At 44.2% G+C, this 23,412-nt stretch overlaps 1 protein-coding gene across 2 annotated transcripts in view; it reads left to right on the top strand.

Moving 5' to 3' along the window:
* Positions 1-23,412, top strand: part of SYN3 (synapsin III) — a 191,540-nt gene that overhangs the window by 165,219 nt on the left and 2,909 nt on the right. For both annotated transcript variants that reach the window (XR_014943349.1, XM_015863657.3), the window contains exons 8-13: positions 2,666-2,808; positions 6,630-6,704; positions 9,560-9,662; positions 16,087-16,221; positions 20,809-20,893; positions 22,048-22,345. Coding sequence is in view for 1 of the 2 variants with exons in the window: in XM_015863657.3 (XP_015719143.2) it covers positions 2,666-2,808; positions 6,630-6,704; positions 9,560-9,662; positions 16,087-16,221; positions 20,809-20,893; positions 22,048-22,345 (839 nt within the window). In the remaining variant the exon portion in view is untranslated. The remainder of the gene's footprint in view (positions 1-2,665; positions 2,809-6,629; positions 6,705-9,559; positions 9,663-16,086; positions 16,222-20,808; positions 20,894-22,047; positions 22,346-23,412) is intronic.

Genomic DNA, 23,412 nt, shown 5'->3' with positions numbered 1-23,412 from the left:
GTTCCTAATTTGTGTCAGGTCCCATGAAGAAAATGTGCTTCACGTTCATCCTCTCTCTCCCCATAGGGAGGAGCTGATGGGGAGCAGGAAGGAATTCACCCTTCCTTCCTATAGCACACCACTTTTTTGAGGAGAAACCGTATTTAATGAGAAGAGCATGCAACTTCCTTGTAGCAATACCAGGATGGTCTAACTCCAGCCTGCAAGGGGAAATGGCATCCCTTCCTCTGCCTCATAGTCCAACACTCCTGGGTTGAGACCACAAAGGCCTCAGCTGAGGCCCAGAGACATCTGTTGTACAAGCACAGCACTTTGTGTCAGATCCCACAGAGGTTCCCATTCCTAGTAGGTCATTACATAATGTCACAAACTAAAAGACAGAGGAGGTTGGATATAAGAAAAAAGGTGTTGGTTTTTGTTTTTTTATGATAAGGGTAGTGAAGCACTGGCACAGATTGCCCATAGAGGTGGTGGATGCCTCATCCCTGGAGACGCTCAAGGTCAGGCTGGAGGGGGTCTGAGCACCCTGATCTAGCTGTAGGTGTTGCTGTTCATTGCAGGGGAGCTGGGTTAGATGGCCTTTAAGGGTTCCTTTAAAGGTTCCTTATAACTCAAACTATTCTATGGTTCTGTGGTTCTATAATAATGGTTTTTGTCTTTCCTCATTGCTAATGTGTTCTAGAAGAGTGGGGTAACCCCCTGACTCATGCATTCCTCAGGTCCCTCCTGCCATCATCTTCTTGGAGCGGCATTCTCCCTTTGATGTCACACATCCCAGCCATTCTTATCTTTATAGCAAAAGCATCTGGCACTGCCCAGCCTGCGTGCCTCCCTTCCCCAGAATTCTACAAGCTGCGCCCAGCCTTGGGGCTCCCTTGGGCTGGAGTGCTACCCATCAAGGCGTAAGAGGCAAAAGCCCAGCCCATAGCAAGGCACCTCTTCTGTACAAAATACAAAGGTTTACATTGACTCTTTCAGTTTTTTATTCCCTTTTTTTGTTAGTTTTCCCCCATTCCTCCATATGGCAGTAGTCTTCCTCTGCTCCATTTCTCATTCAGCCCTGAATAGCAGGAGCCCAACCCTTGCCACAGAAAAAGGGAAGAGGACAAGGAATATTCTGCATTCAGCAAGAGGAAAATCAGACATTAGACCATTTTTCTCTTTGTTCGGGATTCTAGAAATCAGACTAGTTGTGATTTTTACCTTCCCCACAACCTGTACAGTTCTCAAGAGCTTCTCTACACCAGGATGTGGAGGCATCTTTGGCTTCTGGTACTGGAGCTTGCCCAAAGCTGTCCAAACAGTACAACAGGTTAGCCACAAGCTTGTTCTCTGTTCTCTAGTGAAGATGGCTTCTGCCCTCTCATGGCTGAAGGCAGATATGTGTAACAACTTGTTTGTTCTTCACAAAGAAAAACCAAATACCATTGCATGTGTTTCCTTCAGCTGGCTCCACACAGTCTGGCATCTCCCTACTTTAACATACACATTGACGCAACTGGGGAGCTCTTCTGGGGCAGAGACCATCTGCTTGCTGCAAGCAAGCACTCAGCAATGCTGGGCTGCAATCCCCAGTTGTGATCTCAAGATGTTACAAACTGCAAAGGATAGGTAATATGTAAAGAAAGGCACTCCCTCGTTCACCTTTTCCACACAGTGTTTCTTTTTTTCTCCCACTTAATTCACCTTTCCTGCATTTGTCCTGCTCTGAGAAATAAGAATTGCATGGGTTTCTCTGATGCACAAAGCCTATTTTTACCAATACACTAAAGATTATGGTTGGTGATGTGAATGAGGTGAAGTTGTCCACCATGTCCAGCTTGTTCAGTGCTCCTCTCCCAAACCATATATCAGATACGATACAGATATTAGATAGATTAGATATTGTACTCTTTCGGTTCTTCCTTTTTTCTTTTTTTCTTTGTTTTTGGATAAAGTTCAGAGTGTTCCTCATCAGTGAACACAAACCCATGAAAATCGAGCTTCTCAGAACATCACTACTTCATAGGCTCTTGCCATCTCATCTCCAAGTGTGACTCAAGCCCAACGCCCCACCAGCTGCCCTGAACACACCCATGCCATGCTGCTCTCACAGGTCTCTCCAGGCACCAGGGCTCCCCCATAGACCTCCTTTCCTTTAGAGCTTGCTTCCAGCCATGAGACCTGCACCACTCAGTCAGTCAGGAAGGAGGCAACGTGAAATGCCAGAAAACTGAAGCCTGGAAGTGGCAGACAACCAACTCTCTTGATTTCTTGGCACTGATTGTGATTTCCTGGCCACCCAAAATGTTTTCCTCCATCTCGACATGGGAAATAGCCGTTCTGATGTCTAAATGAAGTAATGCCACTTAAGAGATGAAATATTTTTTTGAAGCATCATAAAAGCAATGAGCATTATTAGCAAGAGCCATCTGGGCGAAACTCAAGCTCTCTCCATGATGGCAGCTTTACCAGGGCTTGTGCATGAGGCAGGAGAAAGGGGTTGCTCTGGTCTAGTCTGGTCTCAGGAACCTTTTTATTTAAACCACACAATTCCTGCTCCGTTCTTAATTCTGTCATTGACAACTGACATTGTGTGATTCAGGCATGGAGATGACTTCTACTTACCAAATACTCTTGTTCTTTTTGCACCTGTCATGTTTCTGATGAACTTTCGGCAATCAAGGTCAAGGTTGAGAACCAGTATGACTTCCGTGACATAGCCAGCATCATCGCCATGGCAAAGACCTATGCCACCTCTGAGCCATTCATTGACTCCAAGTATGACATCCGAATCCAGAAAATTGGCAACAATTACAAAGCTTACATGTGAGTGTGTGGCTATGTTGGGGTGATATGTGGGGAGACATTGCCGGGGATGCAAATCATTCAGTATCTGGGCAGGAACAGGAGGCTGACTCTGAACCCAGACCCTGCTGCCACTGAACATCCTTATTACTCACCATCATCGTCACTGGAAAATAAACCCTTCTCTGTCTGTTGCTGAGCTTCAATTCATTTCCGCTATAAAAACCATGTTCTACCACCACCTCCCACCTCCACCTTTCCTTGCAAAAGGGGTCATCATATCTGGCCATTTAGTAAACCCCTCCATCTCCCTATGTCTTCCTGTGGGAACCAAACCCACCATCTTCCCAGCTGGAGGCACAATTAAAAAAGGGAATCAATAAAACAAGAGGGGTATCCCAACAGCACCAGGGAGCTGAAAAGTTTGTTAGAGTTGGTTGCCCCTTGTGGAGTCCTGCAGTGTCCAACCTATAGCAATGCCCTGTCTCCTCCCAAGCCAGAGGTCATGGCACCATGTTCACAAGAGGGCATGAAGAGTGTGCAGCACCACGTAAGGATGGTCTCAACTGTCTAGAATGCAGGGTTTCCATCAGCATTTTGCATGATTGCTCCCTGTGACATATAAAGGAGGGGAAGGAGGAGGACAGACACTGCTGCAGGTGCCCCACAGCTCCTCCCTGCTCTGCAGGGTAATAAGGGAGTGGCACGAAAGCAGCACTCAACACTGGTGTGTCTGAAAATATTAAAAAGTGCTCAGCCAAATTTGAGTAGTCGTCAAGTCAAGCTCAATTAAAGATGTAACCACATGACTCAACAAAACACCTGTTTCTTTTTACTGCAAACCAGTAGACAAGCAGAGCCAAACAGCTCCTCCAGCAATACTACTCCTTACCCAGCTGCAGAATTGGGGGCAAGTAGGCAGCTCCAGCAATGCATTCTTCACATCCCCAGATATATTTCATGTGTTACCTAAGACCTGCAACACTGTGAGTTGCAGGCCATAGAGCTCTGGTGCAAACATAGTTAAGTAAGATAATCAAAAGCATGTGCTCACACATTTTTCAGTTTGAGCTGCCTGGTTGGATTCCTAGCACAGAGGTATTTAAATAAGCTAGATAATGACTGTGCTCTTCTTAGGAAAGACCTGTGGGACACTCAGCTACTTCTTATGAACCCAGTGAGAGAAATGTTTTAAGTCTGATCAGGTCGACAACAGTCCAAATTGGCCAAAGGAAAGTATTAAATGTCCATTAAAGTTCTCTGTTCCTGCCAACCTACTCAGCCTTGGGTCCTGAGTCTGCTCCCAGCCCGTCCCTGTGTGAAATAAGGACCCAGTCAAGCTGACCATGACCTGTCCCTGTTTATTATTCACACCCACCACACTCTCATCCGGGCAGTGATCAGAAATAATAATTGGTTAACTGAGGACTGAAAGCAGTCACACTAAAAGCTAATCTCACTGAGGAATATAGCTGTGCAAGTAATTGGTTGCTAAATGAGATATGTTTCAAAAACAGCAAAATTCACCAAGTGACTTGCTTACCCAAAGTATTTATTTAAATTTAGAGAGCCATTTATGGAAGTGAGATTGGGAGGTTGGTATAACCAGTCTGATCGTGGGTTCTTCCTTCTGGGCATCAGACTGAATAGATTATTTCTATGGTATAAATAAGTCCCTGTGATGTCAGAGGGCAGAGGTAAAAGCACCCAAAATATCAGAACTCACACTGGTGTCTCAAAATCGTTAGTTATGATAGCAAATCTCAGCCTCAAAGGCAATACGGCATGTGTCAGACTAAGTGAATTTCTTTGATCTGTGAGCCATGGAATCTACCCAGGATTTCTATACCTACACCCACACATATGAGCTTTAAAAACTGCTTCCTTCTGACAACAGACAGCGTACCAAAACTTCTGCATATTATGTTTACTTTGCACCAAGCATCTGCCAGAGGGAGGATGCTGAGGGTGACTCATGCATTCCTTCCCGCCCCAGATGTTCAATGCACTTCCTTCCAGCCCATGACCCAAGGCCTGAGTTCAGTTTCCCATTGACTTCAGTGCAATGACTCCAGATTTGCACTACTAACAAACACCTACTTAGCTCATGCCTCGGGCCAGCCGCAAAACAGCAGATAAGCAGCATGTGATAAGTGCCTAAAATTCCACTAAATGTATTTGACCGACAATGTAATACTGGTGAAGAGAAAACATGAATACTTCTTATGTGGCAGCAGAAGCTGGGGGAGAAATTATACACTCACCTCTTCCCTCAGCTCAGGGTCAAGGGATCATCCCCAGTTAAGATGTCAAATTTCCTTATAAAACTATAGCTATGGTTTGGTTTTCTCACCAGTGAATCAGTTGCTTACATTTGACATACCAGGTACATTTTCTGAGCAGTCATATTCAGTCATCTCGTTACTAAAAACACTCCAGGAGTTCTGAGTAATAATAGAATTCTGGATGCCACCTGCTACTGCAGGGAAACATATATGATAGTAAAGAATGGCTCTTCCCATTACAGAACTGAAGAACAAAATCAAAGACTCACATGTCAATAGAAAAAGAGAGACTGAGGGGTGAACAAAAGCCACCAAAAGACTCATAACGATCAAAGCTGAAGGAGGAATCTGTATTTTAGAATGTAGGGTAGGGAGATGGATGTTGGATGAAGGTAACAAAAGGCAAGAACTAACACTATGAAAACACAGTTATTCAAGAGTAATTTTTGCCCCCTTCCCTCTCTTTTAAAATATGGATTAAAAAGACCATTTAAATTTCACAGCAACTGTACATACCACTTCAGAAGATAAATGGAAAAGGACACCAGGTTGTCCCTCACCAGAGTAAAGGAAAACCCTAGGTAGCCAACTATAATGGTTTACTATCTGCTATGAAGCAGAACATCAGTATTACAACTGCTCTATATAATCTTACAAGTTCAAAGTCTTTTCTACATCATGTTACAAAGGTGAGAACACTGGGAGAGAGGGTTTCCAAAACCACATGTTGAAAGTGCTGGATCACACAGCACACTGATCTCCTAAATCTCATTCATTGCAGAGATTCTCCCTGGCTGTATCTGTGAGCTTGTTCATTTGTTCTAGCATGTGATTCTGCCAGGGTTATCTGCACAGTGTTGTCACAGCAGGTCTGCCCTGTGCCTGAGGTCAAGGAAAGGAAAATTGTCACCCTCTGATGAATGGTGGTGAAACCCAGCGACGCTACATTTTCTTTGGAAATTAACCATCAGTTACGACTAATGAGACTGTAACCAGTTTGCAATTATAAATTCTCTAAGACTAGAACATAGTAAGCCGCAGAAAGGTCAATGAAAAGTCAGTGGAAAAAGAGTGTATAATCGTATTTTCTATGACACCAGTACAACTGAAGTCAAATTTATGGAGACCCAGGGTGTTAGAGTTGGCATTTGTGGAACTGCTTAGTCAGATGTTTGCATGGAGTGCTGTTCTTCCACAGATGGAGGATGCTGCCTTTGCAGAACACAAGGGCGATTGTCCCAGAGACCTTCTCCTGACATTTCAGCTCTCCTAGGCCTGAGGTGTAAAGAAAGTATTCACAGAGCTTGATGTGTGCTCAAGATTCCTTGGAGATTTCCTTGCCTAATTCCTCATTCGGTCTTTCATGAGTTTGAACAACGTATCCTGTATGGAGCGTTGCTGAGGCAGGATTTGGAAAGATTTCTACAAGGAAGAACCTCATCTCATCCCCTCCTGTACAAGCACTAAGTCAAGAATGAGAACTGCAGTATGAGGGAGGATGGGGCAGGAATGTATGCATTTTCATGCTTTGGTTATGTTTCTGGTTTGTTTTTCTAGGAGGACGTCTATCTCTGGAAACTGGAAGGCAAACACAGGTTCTGCAATGCTGGAACAAATTGCAATGACAGAGAGGTAAGGAAGAGGGTTTCAAGACAGTCCGAACTATTCTTGGCTTAGAAGGGAGGAATTGTATTTTAGACCTCAGTTAATTGAGAGAACTGGTAAGTGCAGTCTCCTGGGAGGATGGATAAAGGGGTTGAAAAGACCAAGTATTTCCTTAAAAAAATACTAAGGGCACAAAGGCAAACTGTCCTATTTTGGAGAACGGACTGGAAGGACAGCTAGAGATCAGTGTCGCTGGGTCATTAGATCTTTGGTGAATTTAGCCACAGGAAACAAGACCAGCACATTAAGGTCAAGCACACAAGTACAAACATGTAGGTACAAAATCAGCAAGGTCATAGCACAAAACAAGAAGTAACAAGAAGTTATTCTAAGCACATTACAAATGAGATGCAGACATGGAAAAAGTGGGTTTTTTCCATCCAACAGAAGGAAAAATCTGTCAGTTTAAGTGTTGAAAGGGTTAGTCTGTCAAAAGTGGACGCTGTTTTGGTGAAAGCCTCACTGCTCAACAGAAGGAATTGCCTCATGCATCTTGTACGCTAAACTTTGCAGATGGTACTTCCGTATATTCAAATCACTGTGATACTTGCTGATATTGAAACTGTGTAATATTGTTGACTCATGGTAACTTGCTTTGATGTATTTTCCATACGCTTTCCTATAAAACTGCTTTCAAGTTACTTGTTCTCCATCTTGCTTTTTTAATGTAGGTTCTTCATAGATTTAAAGAATCCATGCATGCTCAATCAGGCCTACTCCACAAGCTGAACAATGCTTCGTTCTAGAGGATAAAAATTAAAGAGCATAAGGTCTTGAAATATACAAAAGGCATTAGCCACCTTTATATTGCTAGTGCAATGTTGTAAGAAATGATAGGCTTACCCTACAGCAGAAAAGGTTCACTTGGGCTTTGTAAATATTTCCTAATAGTAAGGATAACAGCACAGGAATGAATTACCTGGAGGGGATACAGGACCTCTGTCCTCTTTCAGACCAGATTAGAGAAATACCTCCTCTTTAGACAAGAGTTGTGCAGGTGATCATATAAGGTCCCTTCTGCAGCTTTAGTTCTGTGAAACTGGGAAACCAAACCAAGCTCCTAATTTGATGCCAAAGATGATCCTTCAAGACCCTATGATGACTGTGGGAGCTGGACATTACTACTGGACATTAGTACGTATCCTGGCTGTTTACAACACAATTTAAGCCAGAGAGATGAAGGGCAGACATTTCCTAATTGCACCTGATCTGCTTGTCTGCTTTAGTGGTTGGCAACCCTGCCCACAGCATGTGGCTGAAACTAGATGACTTGAGGTCACTTCAACCCAAGCTGTTCTGTGACTGCAGTCTGTGATTCTCTTTCTAAAGCCCAGATTCCGGCCAACAGACCACGCTGAATTTTGAAAGTTCAGTCCATAGAGGTAGTACCCCAACTCAATGAGCCTTATCTAGACACAAATGCAACAAATCCCATTGAAATCTGAGTCATCAGTGCATACAACAAGGCAGAGGCATGCTGAAATGCTTTGCCAAGTGGAAGCAATCAGAACTACATACTGTACTCACCAGTAGCCCAAAGGACTGACATGTCCAAGTCAGACTGGGCAAAATCATAGTGAAACTCTGCAAATGCTGCTGCTGATGTGCAGGCATAAAATGCTCCCCTGCCCCATAGCCCTGCTTGCAGTGCTTCAGGGCTCAGGGGATATGCAGCTCTCCTCCTCCTCACAGCAGTTAGTGCTTCTCAAGCTCTGCTCTCCTCACAAGGGCTGGGATGAACGTGTTTGGTGTCCTCATTAGGAGCCATTTTCCTGCAGACATTGCGTTCACACAAGTTGATCATTATGTTGTCAAGCCATGGGGACTCTGGCTGGCTTCAAGGATATAAGCTTGATCTTTGGCCAAAACAGCTCTTTTCCCAATCCCCTCAGGGCCTGCAAAATGTCAGTGTTTTCAAGAGACCATGGCCTCCCCTCCCCACATCTTGTCACAGTCCTGCTTACAGATCTGCTTCTTCTGAGATTATTATTTTTATTGAAATGTTCAGGACTGCAAAACAGCTGCACAGGAAATAAAACCAGGCCGCCTCGTTCCCTCCTCATTTCCACAGCGGGGGGGATGCAGTCCACTCATAATATGCCTCTTGTCATTCTCTCTCCTCCTCTGACAACAGGACAGCTAAAGGGACACCCGCCAAACCTGGCCTCAGCTCAGAGCAGCTGATAGTCCTGTTCTGGGATGGACAGAGAAAGGGTCTGCAGCCTGGTCTGTGTGATGGGACTGCCTGGTCAGGAGCAGTGCCCCAGGGGTGGGAGGGAGGTGAGATGCTGTGGAAAGATGGCACTGAAAGAGTGAATTGGAGAAAGAGGAGCCACTGGGTAACATAGCACTGAGGGGATGGCTGCTCTGCAAAGTTCTGCTCTCACTTTCCCATCTTATTGAAGCCCCAGTGTCCTGAATGTCTTATCAGGAGAAAAGTTCTCTGCATAATGGAGGGCTTTCAGGCAAAGCCAGTACAAATTCTAAGGAGCCAAATCTTCTGGGAGATTAAATGAGCTAAATATTTATAGCTTGGCAAAATGACAGCCGACTGGAGATCTGATGTAAATACCAAGGAGGGAAAGAAATGTTTTAAGGTGGCTTTGAGGGCAGAATTGAAGCAATCTGAACAGGAAACTTCAGACAAAATTCTCTTGGTTTTCTGGTTCAAAAACCAATGTGTATCAAGGGTAATTTGTATCAAGAATGCCTTATGATTAAAGGGGCTCCAGAATCTCTTTGTGCAGGCATTGGGAAGGGTAACTGTATTGGTGTATCACCAGGGCAGCTAATCCTAGACCATGCCTCTGTACTTTCTGCAGGTACAGACTGTGGGTGGATGCCTGTGCGGAAATGTTTGGAGGTCTTGATATTTGTGCTGTCAAAGCTGTCCACAGCAAAGATGGAAAAGACTATATTATTGAGGTGAGAGCAAGGGGAACCTTGGGGAACTGTATCTGCAAACACTTTCCCTCAGAGTTTATATGCACCAGTATGCTCACTTACACCAACATGCAATGTCCACTGCTCTGGGGTGCCTACCTGTGTCCTCCAAGCTCTGGCTCACTGATAAGCAAGAGTCTAATTCACAGCCCCAGGCAAACTGACTGACTGGTGAGACCTCACCTGGAATACTGAGTCCAGATGGGGAGTCTTCAGCAAAGGAGAGACGTGGACCTGTTGGAGTGCATCCAAAGAAGGGCCACAGAAATGACCCAAGGGATGGAACAGCTCTCCTACAAAGACAGGCTGAGAGAGCTAGGGCTGTTTAGCCCAGAGAAGAGAAGATTCCAGAGAGACATGACAATGGCCTTCCAATATCTAACGGAAGATGCTGTAAGAAAGAAGGGGACAGACTCTTTAACAGAGCCAGTTGTGATAAGAGAAGGGGAGATGGTTTCAAATTGATAGAGGGAGATTTAAACTGGATATAAGAAAAAAGTTTTCTACAGTAATGGTATTGAGGCAGTGGAACAAGCTGCCCAGAGACAAGGTGGATGCCCCATCCCTGGAGACAGCCAATGTCAGGCTGGAGGGGCTTTGAGCAACCTGAAGTAGCTGTAGATGTTGGACTAGATGGCTTTTAAGGCCCCCTTCCTACTCAAATGATTATATGATTCTATAATGTATATGCAGCAGGGGATCAGAACTAAAGTGCCTTCAGTTCTTAGTCTGGGCTGTGAAGAGAACTGGGAGAGCTGCAGACTGCACAGCCACCCCAGCTTTCCAGATAATCAGTCCCCACCATGTGGTAACATACCAGCATGGGACAGGTGTGAAGCTGCCTTCTTCTTAAGCACACAGTAGCCTGGAAGTGTTGCTGTCAGCATCCAAAGTTTGGCATGCCTTGCTGCACCAGTGTCCTGGCACCATTCTTCCTAGGCTGAACATTAGCAAAGCCAGCACAACTCTGATAGCTGGTAGTAGGGATTGATAGCATCATGAGAAAACATGCTTAGATTCAGCCCAACCTGAATCCAGGTGCCACATAGCAATATTAACCATGTTACCTTCCACCCATTACCAACCAGTTCAGGTCCAGGAAGTGACTTGGTTCACTAAAAATCTGTTTCCAAAGGAACATGCCTTTCTCCAGTCACTTTAAAGGGTACTCAAATAATAAAGCTCCTTGCTGCATCTTATTTGGTTGGATGAAATGATCCTAGTGGTCCTTTCCAACCTCAGTGATTCTATGACTCTATGATTTAAGAATAAATGGTGAGAGTGTAGCATAAAGGTCCATAAGCAACAGGGACAGGTTAATTAAAAAAACAAGTGCATTTTCTAAAATCTTATGCGTGGACATCATTCACTAGAATAACAGAACAGCAAGGCAGAGCCCTACAGAAGTACAACAGGCAGCACGGACTACAGACATCTGTGTTCAGAGCCCCATTAATTGCACAAACTGTGGCTCTGGGAGCTAAAGATCAGTGCACTCCTCAGCAGACCAGAGGCAGAGATGGGAACGGGTACAGGATGCTCAGGTCATTTGAACAGGGCAGGGGGTGGAAAAAACTGGCCAGAAAATCCAAGTGGAAACTTAAGAGATGCCCTGGGGGAAAGAAAATGTGGCAAGTAAGCAAGTGCCTCTGTCACTATGTGATTCAAGGAGGCACAGCATCTGACCTGCTGTAAACTCCGCCAACACAGGCCAGCTGAGGAAGATGAGCAGAGCCAGCCTACAGCTTCATGAAGGGGTGCTGACACACTGGAAAGATATGTGTGGGAGAGCAGTCCCACCCGCTGAGGGTTGGGATGCTGATGAGAACCACATGAGCCCTCCAGCGACTGCACATTCCAGCATTATGTATCTGCTCACTGGGGAGAAGCGACCTGTCAAAGGGCATGTGATCCAAGCACCGTTGCCAGCAATGAAATGCTGGCGAGCCTCTGTCTTTGTGGTAGTGATGAGTCTGCTCCTGTGTGCAATTCATCAGCACCTAGAGGAGCATCCCCCAGAGCAAACTGCCTCTCTGCTCTGCACTTGTATATCTCTATGAACACGTAGCTGAGAAAGGAAGAGCAAGAAAGCAGCCCTGCTAAAAACAAGCATAAGGACATTTGGACTGTGTCCATACATGGTCAGATGTGAGATGTGGTTATCGTATCCCCTCATCTATTCCTGCACATAAGCCTATGTACGTGCACACATGGATAATTCTGTGCTTAAGGATTATACGCTTCTGCCTGGATATACCTCTGGTTTTTCACATCTGTCTGTGTCTGCAAGTGGCTGCATGAAAAGCACAGCCACCCACTGACAGCCATCACCACACACAGAGAAATGCACGCTAACACTCCCCCTCTCTCCAAGACCAGGGTAAAAAGCAACAGATCCAATACAGCACAAATTAGAAGAAACGCATCAGCTTCAGATGGGTCATGCTTAATTATCCCATCAGAAAACCTGACTGAGCTGCTCCAATGTACCAACACTGGCATTCAGATGCCAGGCTGACGGGCACTGTTGGGAAAGGAGTAGAGCAGTGCAATACAAATAGCAGAACAAAGCCAAACAGGCATCTTTTCTGCTTTATGCAGATCTGAGAGAGATGTTGACAAGTAACTAATTTCCTCCAGCCTATTTCCTGAGGTACTTTTCTTGGTCTGAAACTGATCCTTTATTTTGCTTTTTTCTTTCAATAGTGGGGAGAAAAAAAGAAGTTTTTTAAAAGTGTGACAGCTGTATTTTTCTTGGTGAAAAGGAGCAGTATGCTGTGACTTGATACGAGAAAGCATGCCTAAATGGCCTGAACAAATACAGAATTTGCACAATGCAATTGCAGGCAGCAATTAATTTTCACAGTGCAAAGCTGTTCTCTAGGAAAGAATTGCAGAAGCAGTGACAAGCAAGTCTATGAAATGCAATTTATCACAGTGGCTCATTGCAAACAGAATCAGATTGAAAGAGATGAGTTATCGATAGAGGATAAGAATAGTCTTTCACTCATGGTATTTGCTGCCACTTGAACTTCACCTTCATTTCCTTTCCTGTGGCAGATACCAGGACCTATTGCCCTTTAGAGCAACAATACACATGGTCAGTGGGCATGGTGGGGATGGGTTGATGGTTAGACTAAATGATCTTAGTGGTCTTTTCCAACTTTAATGATTCTCTGTTTCTATAAGTTCCATTTCCATACTCAAAAGGAAATCTACTGATTTCTTCAAATCTTCATTCTATTAAAACAGCTGTGAATATGATGGCAAAAGCTGATTCTTCCGTACCCTCTGATTTAAAGAATTTTATCACTTTAAAAGAGTACTCAACATGAACATTCAGAAGGCCAAACCCTCAAAATAGTACAAGTTAGGTACCGCTGTTAGCAGCCAGATTCTCAAAAGAGCTCAGTGGTATGTATGGTCTAATAATCTCTCCCCCCTCCCTTTTTGGCAGTCTAACCCTTTTCCACATCTCTGCCATACTGACAAATATGGAGCAAGTAAGGGACAAGTAAAATGATCCACATGATGTGTTCTTCCTCCTGGACTGGCTAAGCTCTACCTGCCCTGGAGCCAAACCGTGAGACCAGAGACATGCTCCATGCTGACCCTGCCCATCCCTTCACTGCCACCTTATCAGTCCTTTTGAAATGCTTAATCATGTGTCCTTCCTTCCTTCCCTAAAAAATCCCCTAACCGCCCACTCTTGCACGCCAGAGCACCGAAGAGCATGGCCATCCTTTAGGCCTCAGCATCACAGAAGGGCAGGAGGAGGAGTAGGACGGGGTTTTCCTCAGCCTCTTCTTTGCTCTGCTGCTTTCCATTCCCCCACATCCCTTATCAGGCAGCAGCAGCTGCCTCGGGAGCAGACACTGACCTTGGGCAGCTACAAAGGCCAGGACCATGTGTGTCAACATCTTCTTGTTTTGCTCAGCTGCTCTGTGTTTTTCTCAGCATGAGTGCAATCTATCTGTGATTCTGATATTCATAGAATCATAGAAAGATTAAGGTTGGAAGAGATCGCCAAGATCACCTAGTCCAACTGTCATTCTATCCCCCACCATGCCCACTAACCATGACTCTCAGTGCCACATCCATACAGCTCTTGACCACCTCCAGGGATGGTTATCCCACCACTTTTTTGGGATGCCTTCCAGTTTGTTTATTTCAGCAGTGATGTTGGCTGGATTGCTGGGCCCAGAGAGTGTTGGTGAATGGAGTTAAACCCAGCTGGTGACTGGTCGTGAGTGGTGCTCTCCAGGGATTGATACTGGGGCTTTTTCTATTCCATATCTTTACTGATGACCTGAACAAGGGGATCGAGTGCACTCTCACTTATTGGGAATGGTGGGGATGGGTTGATGGTTTTACTAGGTGATCTTAGATGTCTTATCCAACCTTTACAATCCTCTGGCTCAGGTGGGACCTGCTCCATGGTTCATTCCCCTAGTACTTCTGCTTTACAAAATAGCAACTTCCCCTTCTGCTCCAGCCACTGCTGCCACAGAAATAGGGAAAAGCATTCTCAACGTGTGGAAATCAGGAGTTTTATTTGAGTTGGTTGTTTCAAACTAAATTTTATTATTGGGAGGGTTAGGGTTAGGCTGGTCTGTCAGCAGAATAATGGCATCATCTAGTGGTCAGATGAGGCCCTTGCATGGTGCCTTGCATGGAGCTCTTTGTACGTATGAACTGCAATCGCCAAACAAGATGGGAATGCTTTTAGTGAGGGAGCTGTGAGGAGGAAAGCTGCAGATAAACCTGCTGGAGGGCTCCCAGGAGCAGCGAGACACGGGGGGATGCTGGCCAGTCCCTGCCATCGTGGATTTTACACTGCCAGGGAGACATATTTTCCCATCTCCCTTTTTTGCAGAGAAACAGACTGGACAGTGATAAGAAAAGTCACTTTGTGTATTGAGCTGAACATTTCTATCAGATCTTCTGTCTTCTTTCTTTCACACCCAAGGTCAAGCAACCAGGGATATAAACACCAACTCCTACTATAAACCTCCTGGGTAGCTTCTCTAGAGCTTGTATGAGCCACCAATAGAAATGAATGCAAATTAATAGCTCTTCCACAAGAGCTGAGTAGAATACAAACTCAGTGAACTCATCTCACCAATTTCCCCTAACTTAACTCTAAAAATAATATGTGCAAAACCTTCCATTTCACTCACAGCCTTGCAGCCTTGCCAGAGTGGATTGCATGTCCAGTTGTTATCTGAGCATGAGTCAGTGCCTCTCTGGAGCAAAACAGCCTTTAACTCTGCATTTCCAAGGTTTTTAATGTTTGGTTTAAAAATAAAAGCAAAAACAAAATAAACTCTTCCAACCCTGATATTTGGGTACAACTATATTTAATCCAGCTGAATCTTAACTTCATCACAGCGCAGCTCTTCCTGTGGGATTTAGCTAATGTTTGTGAAGAGCTTGATTTAGAATGAACTGTTGAAAATGATGTTTAAGGCTGCTATGCACCTGAGGTTCTGCTGTGTTGTCATTGCTATTGTTTTAATCAGACCACCTCTTACCTCAAAGACCCTTTGACAGCTCTCTTTACCCCACATCCACAGTTTTATGTCCCAGCTTTCTCCAGCACTGTTCTGGTACTTGTTGGGAAGCAGTTGTCTTGTGACAATATCAAGAAGAAAAGCAGAGAATAAGTTTACTTTTCTTCATTAGATGCTGTCATCCATTACATATCTGTGGAGTTTATTTCCCTTCTCAGGGTGCAGTGTTTTGTGTTTATTAACCACAAATGTTTCCTGATTTCCGCCAGTACCTGTTGCTTTCATCTCCTCAACCTTTAGTACACTGTGTTTCCATACTCCCGTGCCTGCATGTGGCCCTTTCTGCTGGAGTCCCCCAAATGCTGTGGCATGATGTCAGAGAAACCCCATCCATGAGAGTAATCTCCTCAGGAGATGTGAAAAAGCAAGTTTGTGTTTACTTGATGTAAAAAGCCTTCAGACACCAAAAGACTTGGATTGGCTTTCATATTGCTAAAGGATGGAAGATGGGGTGTAGTGGAAGCACTGGAAGGCGCTGGCACGGGTTGCTCAGAGAGGTGGAGGATTCTCCCTCCCTGGAGACATCCAAAATCAGGCTGGAGGGGCTCTGAGTGCCCTGGTCTAGCTGTGGGTGTCCTTGTTCATTGCAGGGGAGTTGGAACAGATGGCTTTCAAGGATCCAACTCAAACAATTCTATGAAGTACGTGTCATTTCCAAAAATGCTGAAGTGAAATCCCATCCAGATATGTTTTCGCATGAAGGGTATTAATGACTAGAAGTGCTTGTATGAATTTCAGGGACATGAAGCAAGTTAGTATGATATGTGAGCTGAAACATGAATCCACTACCAGGAACTCTCCTTATTAACTGCTGCTTTTCCCTCTCTTGGCAGGTAATGGACAGCTCGATGCCCCTGATTGGGGAGCATGTGGAAGAGGACAGACAGCTGATAGCAGATCTGGTTGTTTCCAAAATGACTCAGCTTGTCAGCACTGCTGGATCTACCCCATCACCACTGAGGCCTTGGGTATGAGAGAACAGAGACCTTTTGGTCAAGCTGTTTCCTCAAACTCTTTTGTTCTCTCTTCTTCCTGTGTTTGTGAGGCAATCAGAAGTCTCATAGCGTTGAACAGTTCCACACGAGAGTGTGTTGGATAGATTGACTGCTGCCCTTCCAAAGAAGTCTCTTGCAGACCATTTGCATCGCATATCCCTAAGAAATGGTTTGCTCTCCCTTCCTCCCCTTCTGCTTGGCTGTGGTACCACAGTGGTACTATGGGCCATGCATGTGCATACACGTTCTGGCCTTTTAAATTCATACTGAAAACAACATTTTTAGAGGTGCTTGCAACTCTCTGGTTCACCTCCATCCAACACCCAGTTCTTAGGATAGACTTCACTCCAGTTTTTGCATCCCTGATGAAAATCTGTGTTTTCCAAAAAGGAGAGTGGGGATTTCCACTAAGACTTGCTTCATTTCTCACTGCAGCATTGTTTCTTTGGAGATGCTCTTCACCCCCTCATCAGCAGCAGGCTTAACTAATGCTGAATCCATGTAAGAATGTGTCACTGCTGCACTTAATGTGCCTCATGGAACATTCAGTCTAAAGGTGTATGTGCTGCACTTCTTGCAGTATCTAGCAGGGAGCCAAGAACAAAGGACTGAGGACAACAGAAAACTGTACAAAAGAAAGAATAGGAAGAGTAAGCAGGATGAGGAACACTGACTGCAACACACTGGATTCTGTGGCTTTCTGCCTCTGTCATACAACAGCTCACTCCCTGCTAAACCAGGTCCCAACCTGCAGTGTACTCAGGGTAACTCCCAAACAGATTTTAGCTAGAGTGGAGAGGGTAAACATTAAATAGACACTAAAAATGGTTTGGGATAGGGAAAGTGATACAGACGGGATAGGATTTACTCTGGCCAAAATGGAATCAACAAATGCCATCTGAAATAACAAAGATATAGAGTGTATAAATGAAAAGCAAAGGGGAGGCCTGCAGAAATTGAGAAGAAAATGGACAGATGCATCTGTTGTCTATGTCTGTAATATACTGGTATAAGATTGGATTGGATTACAACAGACCTAAAATAGGACTAAAACAAGTACAAAACAAATGGTCTTGGAAGGATAAGATGTCAAATAGAGTATTTAAATAAGCATCCTCATCAAGAATACAACCTACCAATAATCTGTACACAAGATAAAGAAAGTTAAAATCACAAATGTTTTAACTTCTGTTTTACTGGAAAAAGACCTTGGTACAACAAACACTGCAGAAACTGCACAAACTACAATTGTCATCACAATGTCATAACACAGAATTAAAAATTGAAAGATATCATTGAATGCGAGGCAGGTGATAACCATATCCAGTTCAGGAAGTGAACATTGATGTCCCAAGAACAGATGTGGTATCAAAAAGTAACAATGTAGCACAAACAGATAGAAAAGGTGATTTAAGTAAAATTAAGAAGTTAATCAAAAGCTCCCTAGTATTATAAGGAACTCCTTATGGATGTTATTTAAGAGAGCATCGTTTTCCTGAGTGCATATATACATTGCTGATCTGCACCTGAATGAGGAATGCAAGACATAAACTCCTAGACCTAAGTGGCAAATCAGAAGGAGACATTCAAGATGATAGACAAAAAAAATCTTCCAGATTTGGAAATATGACATTTACAAAGACCTTTACATACAATACATGCAAGTAACAGAAGGAAACTGCAAAGGGATAGAATTTGATTCTGAAGATCAGATAGAAAGAAGATGAAACGACTTCTCTGAGTTTCTCAGAAGATGGAACCCTACCAAAAGATTGGTGGACTCTGTGGATCTTCCAGCATTAAGGGAGGAAAAGAATACAACACAGAGTGTGGCTCTACTAAATGTAATTGTTGGAAGTGGTGAACTTCTTAAACTATACATAGATTTTCCTGATAAGAAAGACACAGCAGAGAGCAAACTCAGTGATTAAATTAGTGATGATTGATATTTTTAAACGTTATTAAGCCCCCGATCCAGCTGGCCATGTCCAATGAAACAAATTTAGGAAGTGACTCAGCTGCCAAAAAAGTGCTATTTCATTAGAAACAGTTGTTGCTCCAGAGGACTGGTGTACAGTACAAAATCTATGTTTAAAAAGGCTTTAGGAGTAATGTAGAAATATGTACGTAAGGGAGCCATAGACCTTAATAATTACCTCAATAGCTAATTATGAAATTAATACAGAAGACTTATAAACCAACAGAACTGTGGCTTAAGAGCATTCACCACAGTCTTTTTCTGAAGAAAAATGATCCATTAATCTTCCTTTGATATTCATGAAGTGGTAGATAGCAGGGAGGTCAGTCAAAATAATGTAGCTACACTGTCCCAAAGCCAAAGGCGAGGTATCAGATGTGCTATTAAAGAAAGCAAGGAGAGAGAGGAACTAAAAGGCAAAGTTTGTCTGTGGAACATGATCTGGCCTTAGACAGAGACATAGATCTGAGAGACTTGAAATCTTGCACATAGTTAGCAAAGTGGAAATTAAAGGATACTGAACATGGTCCTGACACATTAATAACTAGTTATTAATCGGGTTGATTGATCACAGGACTTCATAGAATCATAGAATCATTGGGTTGGAAGGGACACCTAGCAGCCATCTAGTCCAACCCCCTGCAGAAAGCAGGTACACCTACACCTTAACCAAGTTGTTCAGAGCCTGATCCAGCCTGACCTTGTAAGTTGTTCATAGCACCCATTTTTTTCATGGCACCCATATGATATGCAGTTTAGTGGTTACAGCTGCAGCTCTCTCATGGCTCTCTGCCTCACTTCCACTGTTTCCCCTATTTGTTTTCTTTCCAGGACCTTGGCTTACACTCACCTCTTCATCTCTCTGTCCCCAAATGCTGTTTTGCCTTCAGCTCTTAGGAGCCTTGGGTTGGGTGCAGGTAAATGCTGTAGAGGTCAATATGATTCCCTTTCTCTGGCCAGTCCAATCAGGATGTCTTATGGGATTAGGACAGTGCACTTCCACCAAATCGAGACAAGGTTCAGTGCCTCAAGCGATGCAGGACTAGAAGCTATGAAATGGAAAATTTCCTTTGTTTTCCCCCACCACTTATTGGCATGTCCTAGATAAATAGTGCACAAGATGGGCTGGCAACCTCATCACATTTATTCTAGTCAGTTGAAACTCATTTTACTGCTTCCAGCTATGAAACATTTCTTCCCATTTCCAGAATCACTTAGCTCATTCTCCTGACCTTCCAGGATCTTCGACAACCCCTTTATCATTGTGTTCCCCATGTAAATAATCCAGCACATACCAGTCTATCTGTCTCCATCTTCCCGTGTTCTTTCATAAACAGTTTTATGCAATAGGCTTACACAGACTTTTGTTAACCTTAGACCAAGCTCTATGTGCAACAATTCTGTGTTGCTTAATCTATTTATTAAAATATCTGTCAGAAAGAGTAAGCAGTGAGAGGGAAGAAAGTGCAGATGGCACCAACTTATTTGGGTTAGTCAGAACCGAGGATGGTAGCGAAGAACTTCTGACAGGGCTGTGTATGTTAACTCACCACAATAGTAAACTGTGCCGGAGACTGAAAAGTAAGCTGAACTGGGGGTAAAGAGAGGGAGAATATAAACAGTAGGTACACCTTGCAAGTCCCACTAACTGTGCCACTTGAGAAGGACACTGTAGCAAACAGACTAATGAAAACCATTACTCAGACTAGGGCTGCGTTGGCATGGGAGAAGCAAGGAATTTGGATGCAAAAGTAATGAGTCGGTGACGTATACAATCAAGATACTGCTTCACCTGGAATAATGCAAGCAGACCTGCTTCTGGCATCTGCAGGAAGGACTGCAAAGCCAGAAAAGAGAAGTGTGTGATGAAAATGATTAGGAGCCTGGAAACATTCCCATGGAGGGACCGAAGGGATTCAGCCAGTTGGCTTTAGAAAGGACATAAATCAGAGAGAGGGCAGTAAAAGTCGACAAAATAATGAATGGCCTAGCAAAGGTAGATTGTGAGAACTATTCTCAAATGCAAAGTAATGGAGCCGAGAAGTGAGGAAGGTAGTGAGGCTGAGAGTGGAATAAATTTCAAAGGGTCTGGGTGTCGATGTTAGAATAAAATATCTGGAACAGTCGCAAAGATTTTGTGAAGCAGATAGTAAGCTTCGTGTTTCATGGTTTATGCTGGTCCTTACTTACTAGCAATCAAGATAAGACCCCTTAGGGTAAGGATGTGATTACTGCATGGAGGTTTCCACGGTTCATCCCTCTTTCCTTTGGAGCATCTGGTGCTGGCAACTATCCAAGATAGGAAATGGGACTAAGAGACCCCTCAGGCCTGATAAAACTGGCAATTCCTGATCGCCTAAAAAACATTATAAACCATAACTTCACTGTTATTCCCTGTGAGCAAACAACTTACGTTCTCTTTATTACTCAGCTCTCTCTTTCAGTCCCTTGAAATTTTACCAGCCAGATGCTGTGTGTATATACTTAAGGAACACTTCAGGATTCCACTGTTCCTATAATGCCTCCGGGCTCCTCTCTGGGGACTCTATATTAACAGGAATGGCTTTTTTTATTTCCCATAGCCTCCACAAGTTCAGCCTCAGACAATGAAAACTCAGCCTGGACCTCAGCTTGCACAACTGTCTCAGCCACGGCCTCCTCCCCAAGGTACAGTTGTTTGGGGACCCTACAATCGCATGGACTGTGAGAAATCAGTTTGCTTTTTAAATAAAAGCTCTCAAGATAAAGGTTTTGCTCATTGTTCCAATTCACTGATAAGCAAGCAGCAGATTCTGTGAGCTGCTAAAGGAGCTACTGTAGTACTCTGCAGTAGCTCAGAAAGTGGGCTGAAAATCTAGTACTGTCAGGCCTGGAATAGATACCAAGATGGTGACACCGGGATCCTTGATCCATCTATACACACGTTACCCTGTCACTGAGGAAGAGCACACCCTCAGCTTCTCTTGACAGCAGAAGCAAGCTTGACTTGTGACTTGGCCAGAACAACACATTTGGTTTACTGTCCAGATTTAGCCTGAGGTGTTGAAGAATGTGTCTGCCCTATAGGCATGTCACACCACAACAAGCATTCAATTCACAACCAGGCCATCCTTTTTGGCCACCTTTGTCCCTTTCTTCCTTTGCAATCACTAACTTTTCCCAGCTTTTCACACTGCTGTGTCATATTCAGCAATTTCTCTGAGCCAAGGCTGCCTCAGTAGCCTAGTCTTTGTTCATGGCTTTAATTGCTAGGATTGAGCTGCATGCAGGTCATTTCCAATTAGCAGAAGTGAGTAGTGACCAAAATAATCAAGTTCAGACTCTGTTTTGAGGGTCTGCTACCAATATGGCTGAAGCTACCTGCTGATAACGCTGGAACAAACCCATGGATAATGATAGGGTGTACAGTTTTGCATCAAAATGTTGGCCCCACAAAGAGACTGTTGACCCAAACCAATCTTCCTTCCCAATGCAAGTGCTTGCCAAGAACAAGCATAAACTAATAACTAATATTGCCAAGAACAAGAAATATTAGTTATGTGGAAAAGTACAGCACATTGAGGCAATTTCCTTTGGGTAGAGTGGCAAAACTTCTTTAATTTTTAAAGAAATAAAGGAATGGACTACAAAAGCTGTAGAGCCATGGGCATGACACTGGTGATAGACTTTTATTTATGTATTTATTTTGTCACAGAGGATTTTCCTTGTTCTTTTGCATGAAACTGCTCTGAATAGTTTCTCCTCTTAGCAATTATCCATATGCTGCTTGCTTGTTTTCCACATGACCTTCCTGATGCTTATTATCTACGTGACCCTTCCAGGTGGACCACGCCAGCCTCAGGTGTCTCAGCCTCCACGGACAAATGCACCTCCACAGCAACGGCTCTCTCCTCAAGGACAGCAGCCTCAGAGTCCCCTTTCCACCTCACCTCAGCAGCAAAGGTCACCTGGATCTCCACAGCAAGTCCGATCAGCAACTGGATCCTCTCCAGTCCAAGCTTCCAAGGCAGGCATGTTCCCACCACAGCAGCCCAGACCTCCTGCTCAAGGCCGGGCTCCAAGCCAGCCAAGCCCCACCGAAACGTCCAAGCAGCAAGCCACTCCACAACCACATCTGAAGTAGGTGCTCTGTTAAACCACTGATAACTGCAGGTACTAAAATAAGGCTATCAAGAAGTATTCTGACCTATTGTCAGGCAGCAGTTCCCCCCCACCCCCCAGAGACAAAGGCCTGAGTACCTGTGAGTGACTTCAGAGGTACAAATGCCAGGCACAACTCAGGTCACCAGTGAACTGCTATCAGGAAGAACCAATTGTACTTTACATCTATTAAGACTTCACATTCATCCTCTTGTTCATGTGCTCACTGCTAAATGTGTGCACTATCACAGATCACACAGAATCACAGAATTACCCGGGTTGGAAGGGACCACAAGGATCATGTAGTTCCAACCCCCCTGCCTAGCAGGGCCACCGAACAAACGCCTTTACTAGATCAGGTTGCCCAGGGCCCCGTCCAACCTGGTCTTATTGGTAGACTACTACCTTTCCAGCAGGGTATGTAATATTTACCCTTACAGGCTAGGCAGCACGTGATCGTAGAATCATAGAATAGCTTGAGTTGGAAGGGATCTCAAAGATCATCTAACTCCAGCCCCTTTTCTGTAGGCAGGGTTGCCAGCCACTAGATGAAGTACTGGATCAGGCTACCCAGGGCCTCATCTAACCTGGCCTTGAATGCCTCCATGGAAGAGGCATCCACAGCTTCTCTGGGCAGCCCGTGGCAGCATCTCACATCTAACCCTCCTTTAATTTAAAAATATTCCCCCTTGTCCTGTCACTATCTACCTGTGTGAAAAGTTGATTTCCTTCCTGTTTATAATCTCCCTTAAAATATTGGAAGGCTGTAATGATGTATCTCCATAGCTTTCTCTTTTCCAAGCTAAACAAGCCCAGCTGCCTCAACCTGTCTTTAAAGAAGAGGTGCTTCAGCCCTCTGATCACCTTTGTGGCCCTCTTCTGGACCCTCTCCAACATCTCCACATCTTTCCTGAGTTGGAGGCCTGAGATCTGCATGCAGTACTGCACCCACTACTCCCCCATTCTCCCTTGTTCTTGGATGTCTTAATATATGGAGATTCGCCTTGCTTACTTCTTTTTTTCCTGAAGTGTCTCTGCAGTGGAGC

This window comes from Coturnix japonica, chromosome 1 (genome assembly GCF_054131305.1).
Source record: "Coturnix japonica strain WE chromosome 1, WE-NBRP24, whole genome shotgun sequence".
Taxonomy (NCBI): Eukaryota; Metazoa; Chordata; class Aves; order Galliformes; family Phasianidae; genus Coturnix; species Coturnix japonica.
This window is presented reverse-complemented; position numbering and strand designations above follow the sequence as displayed.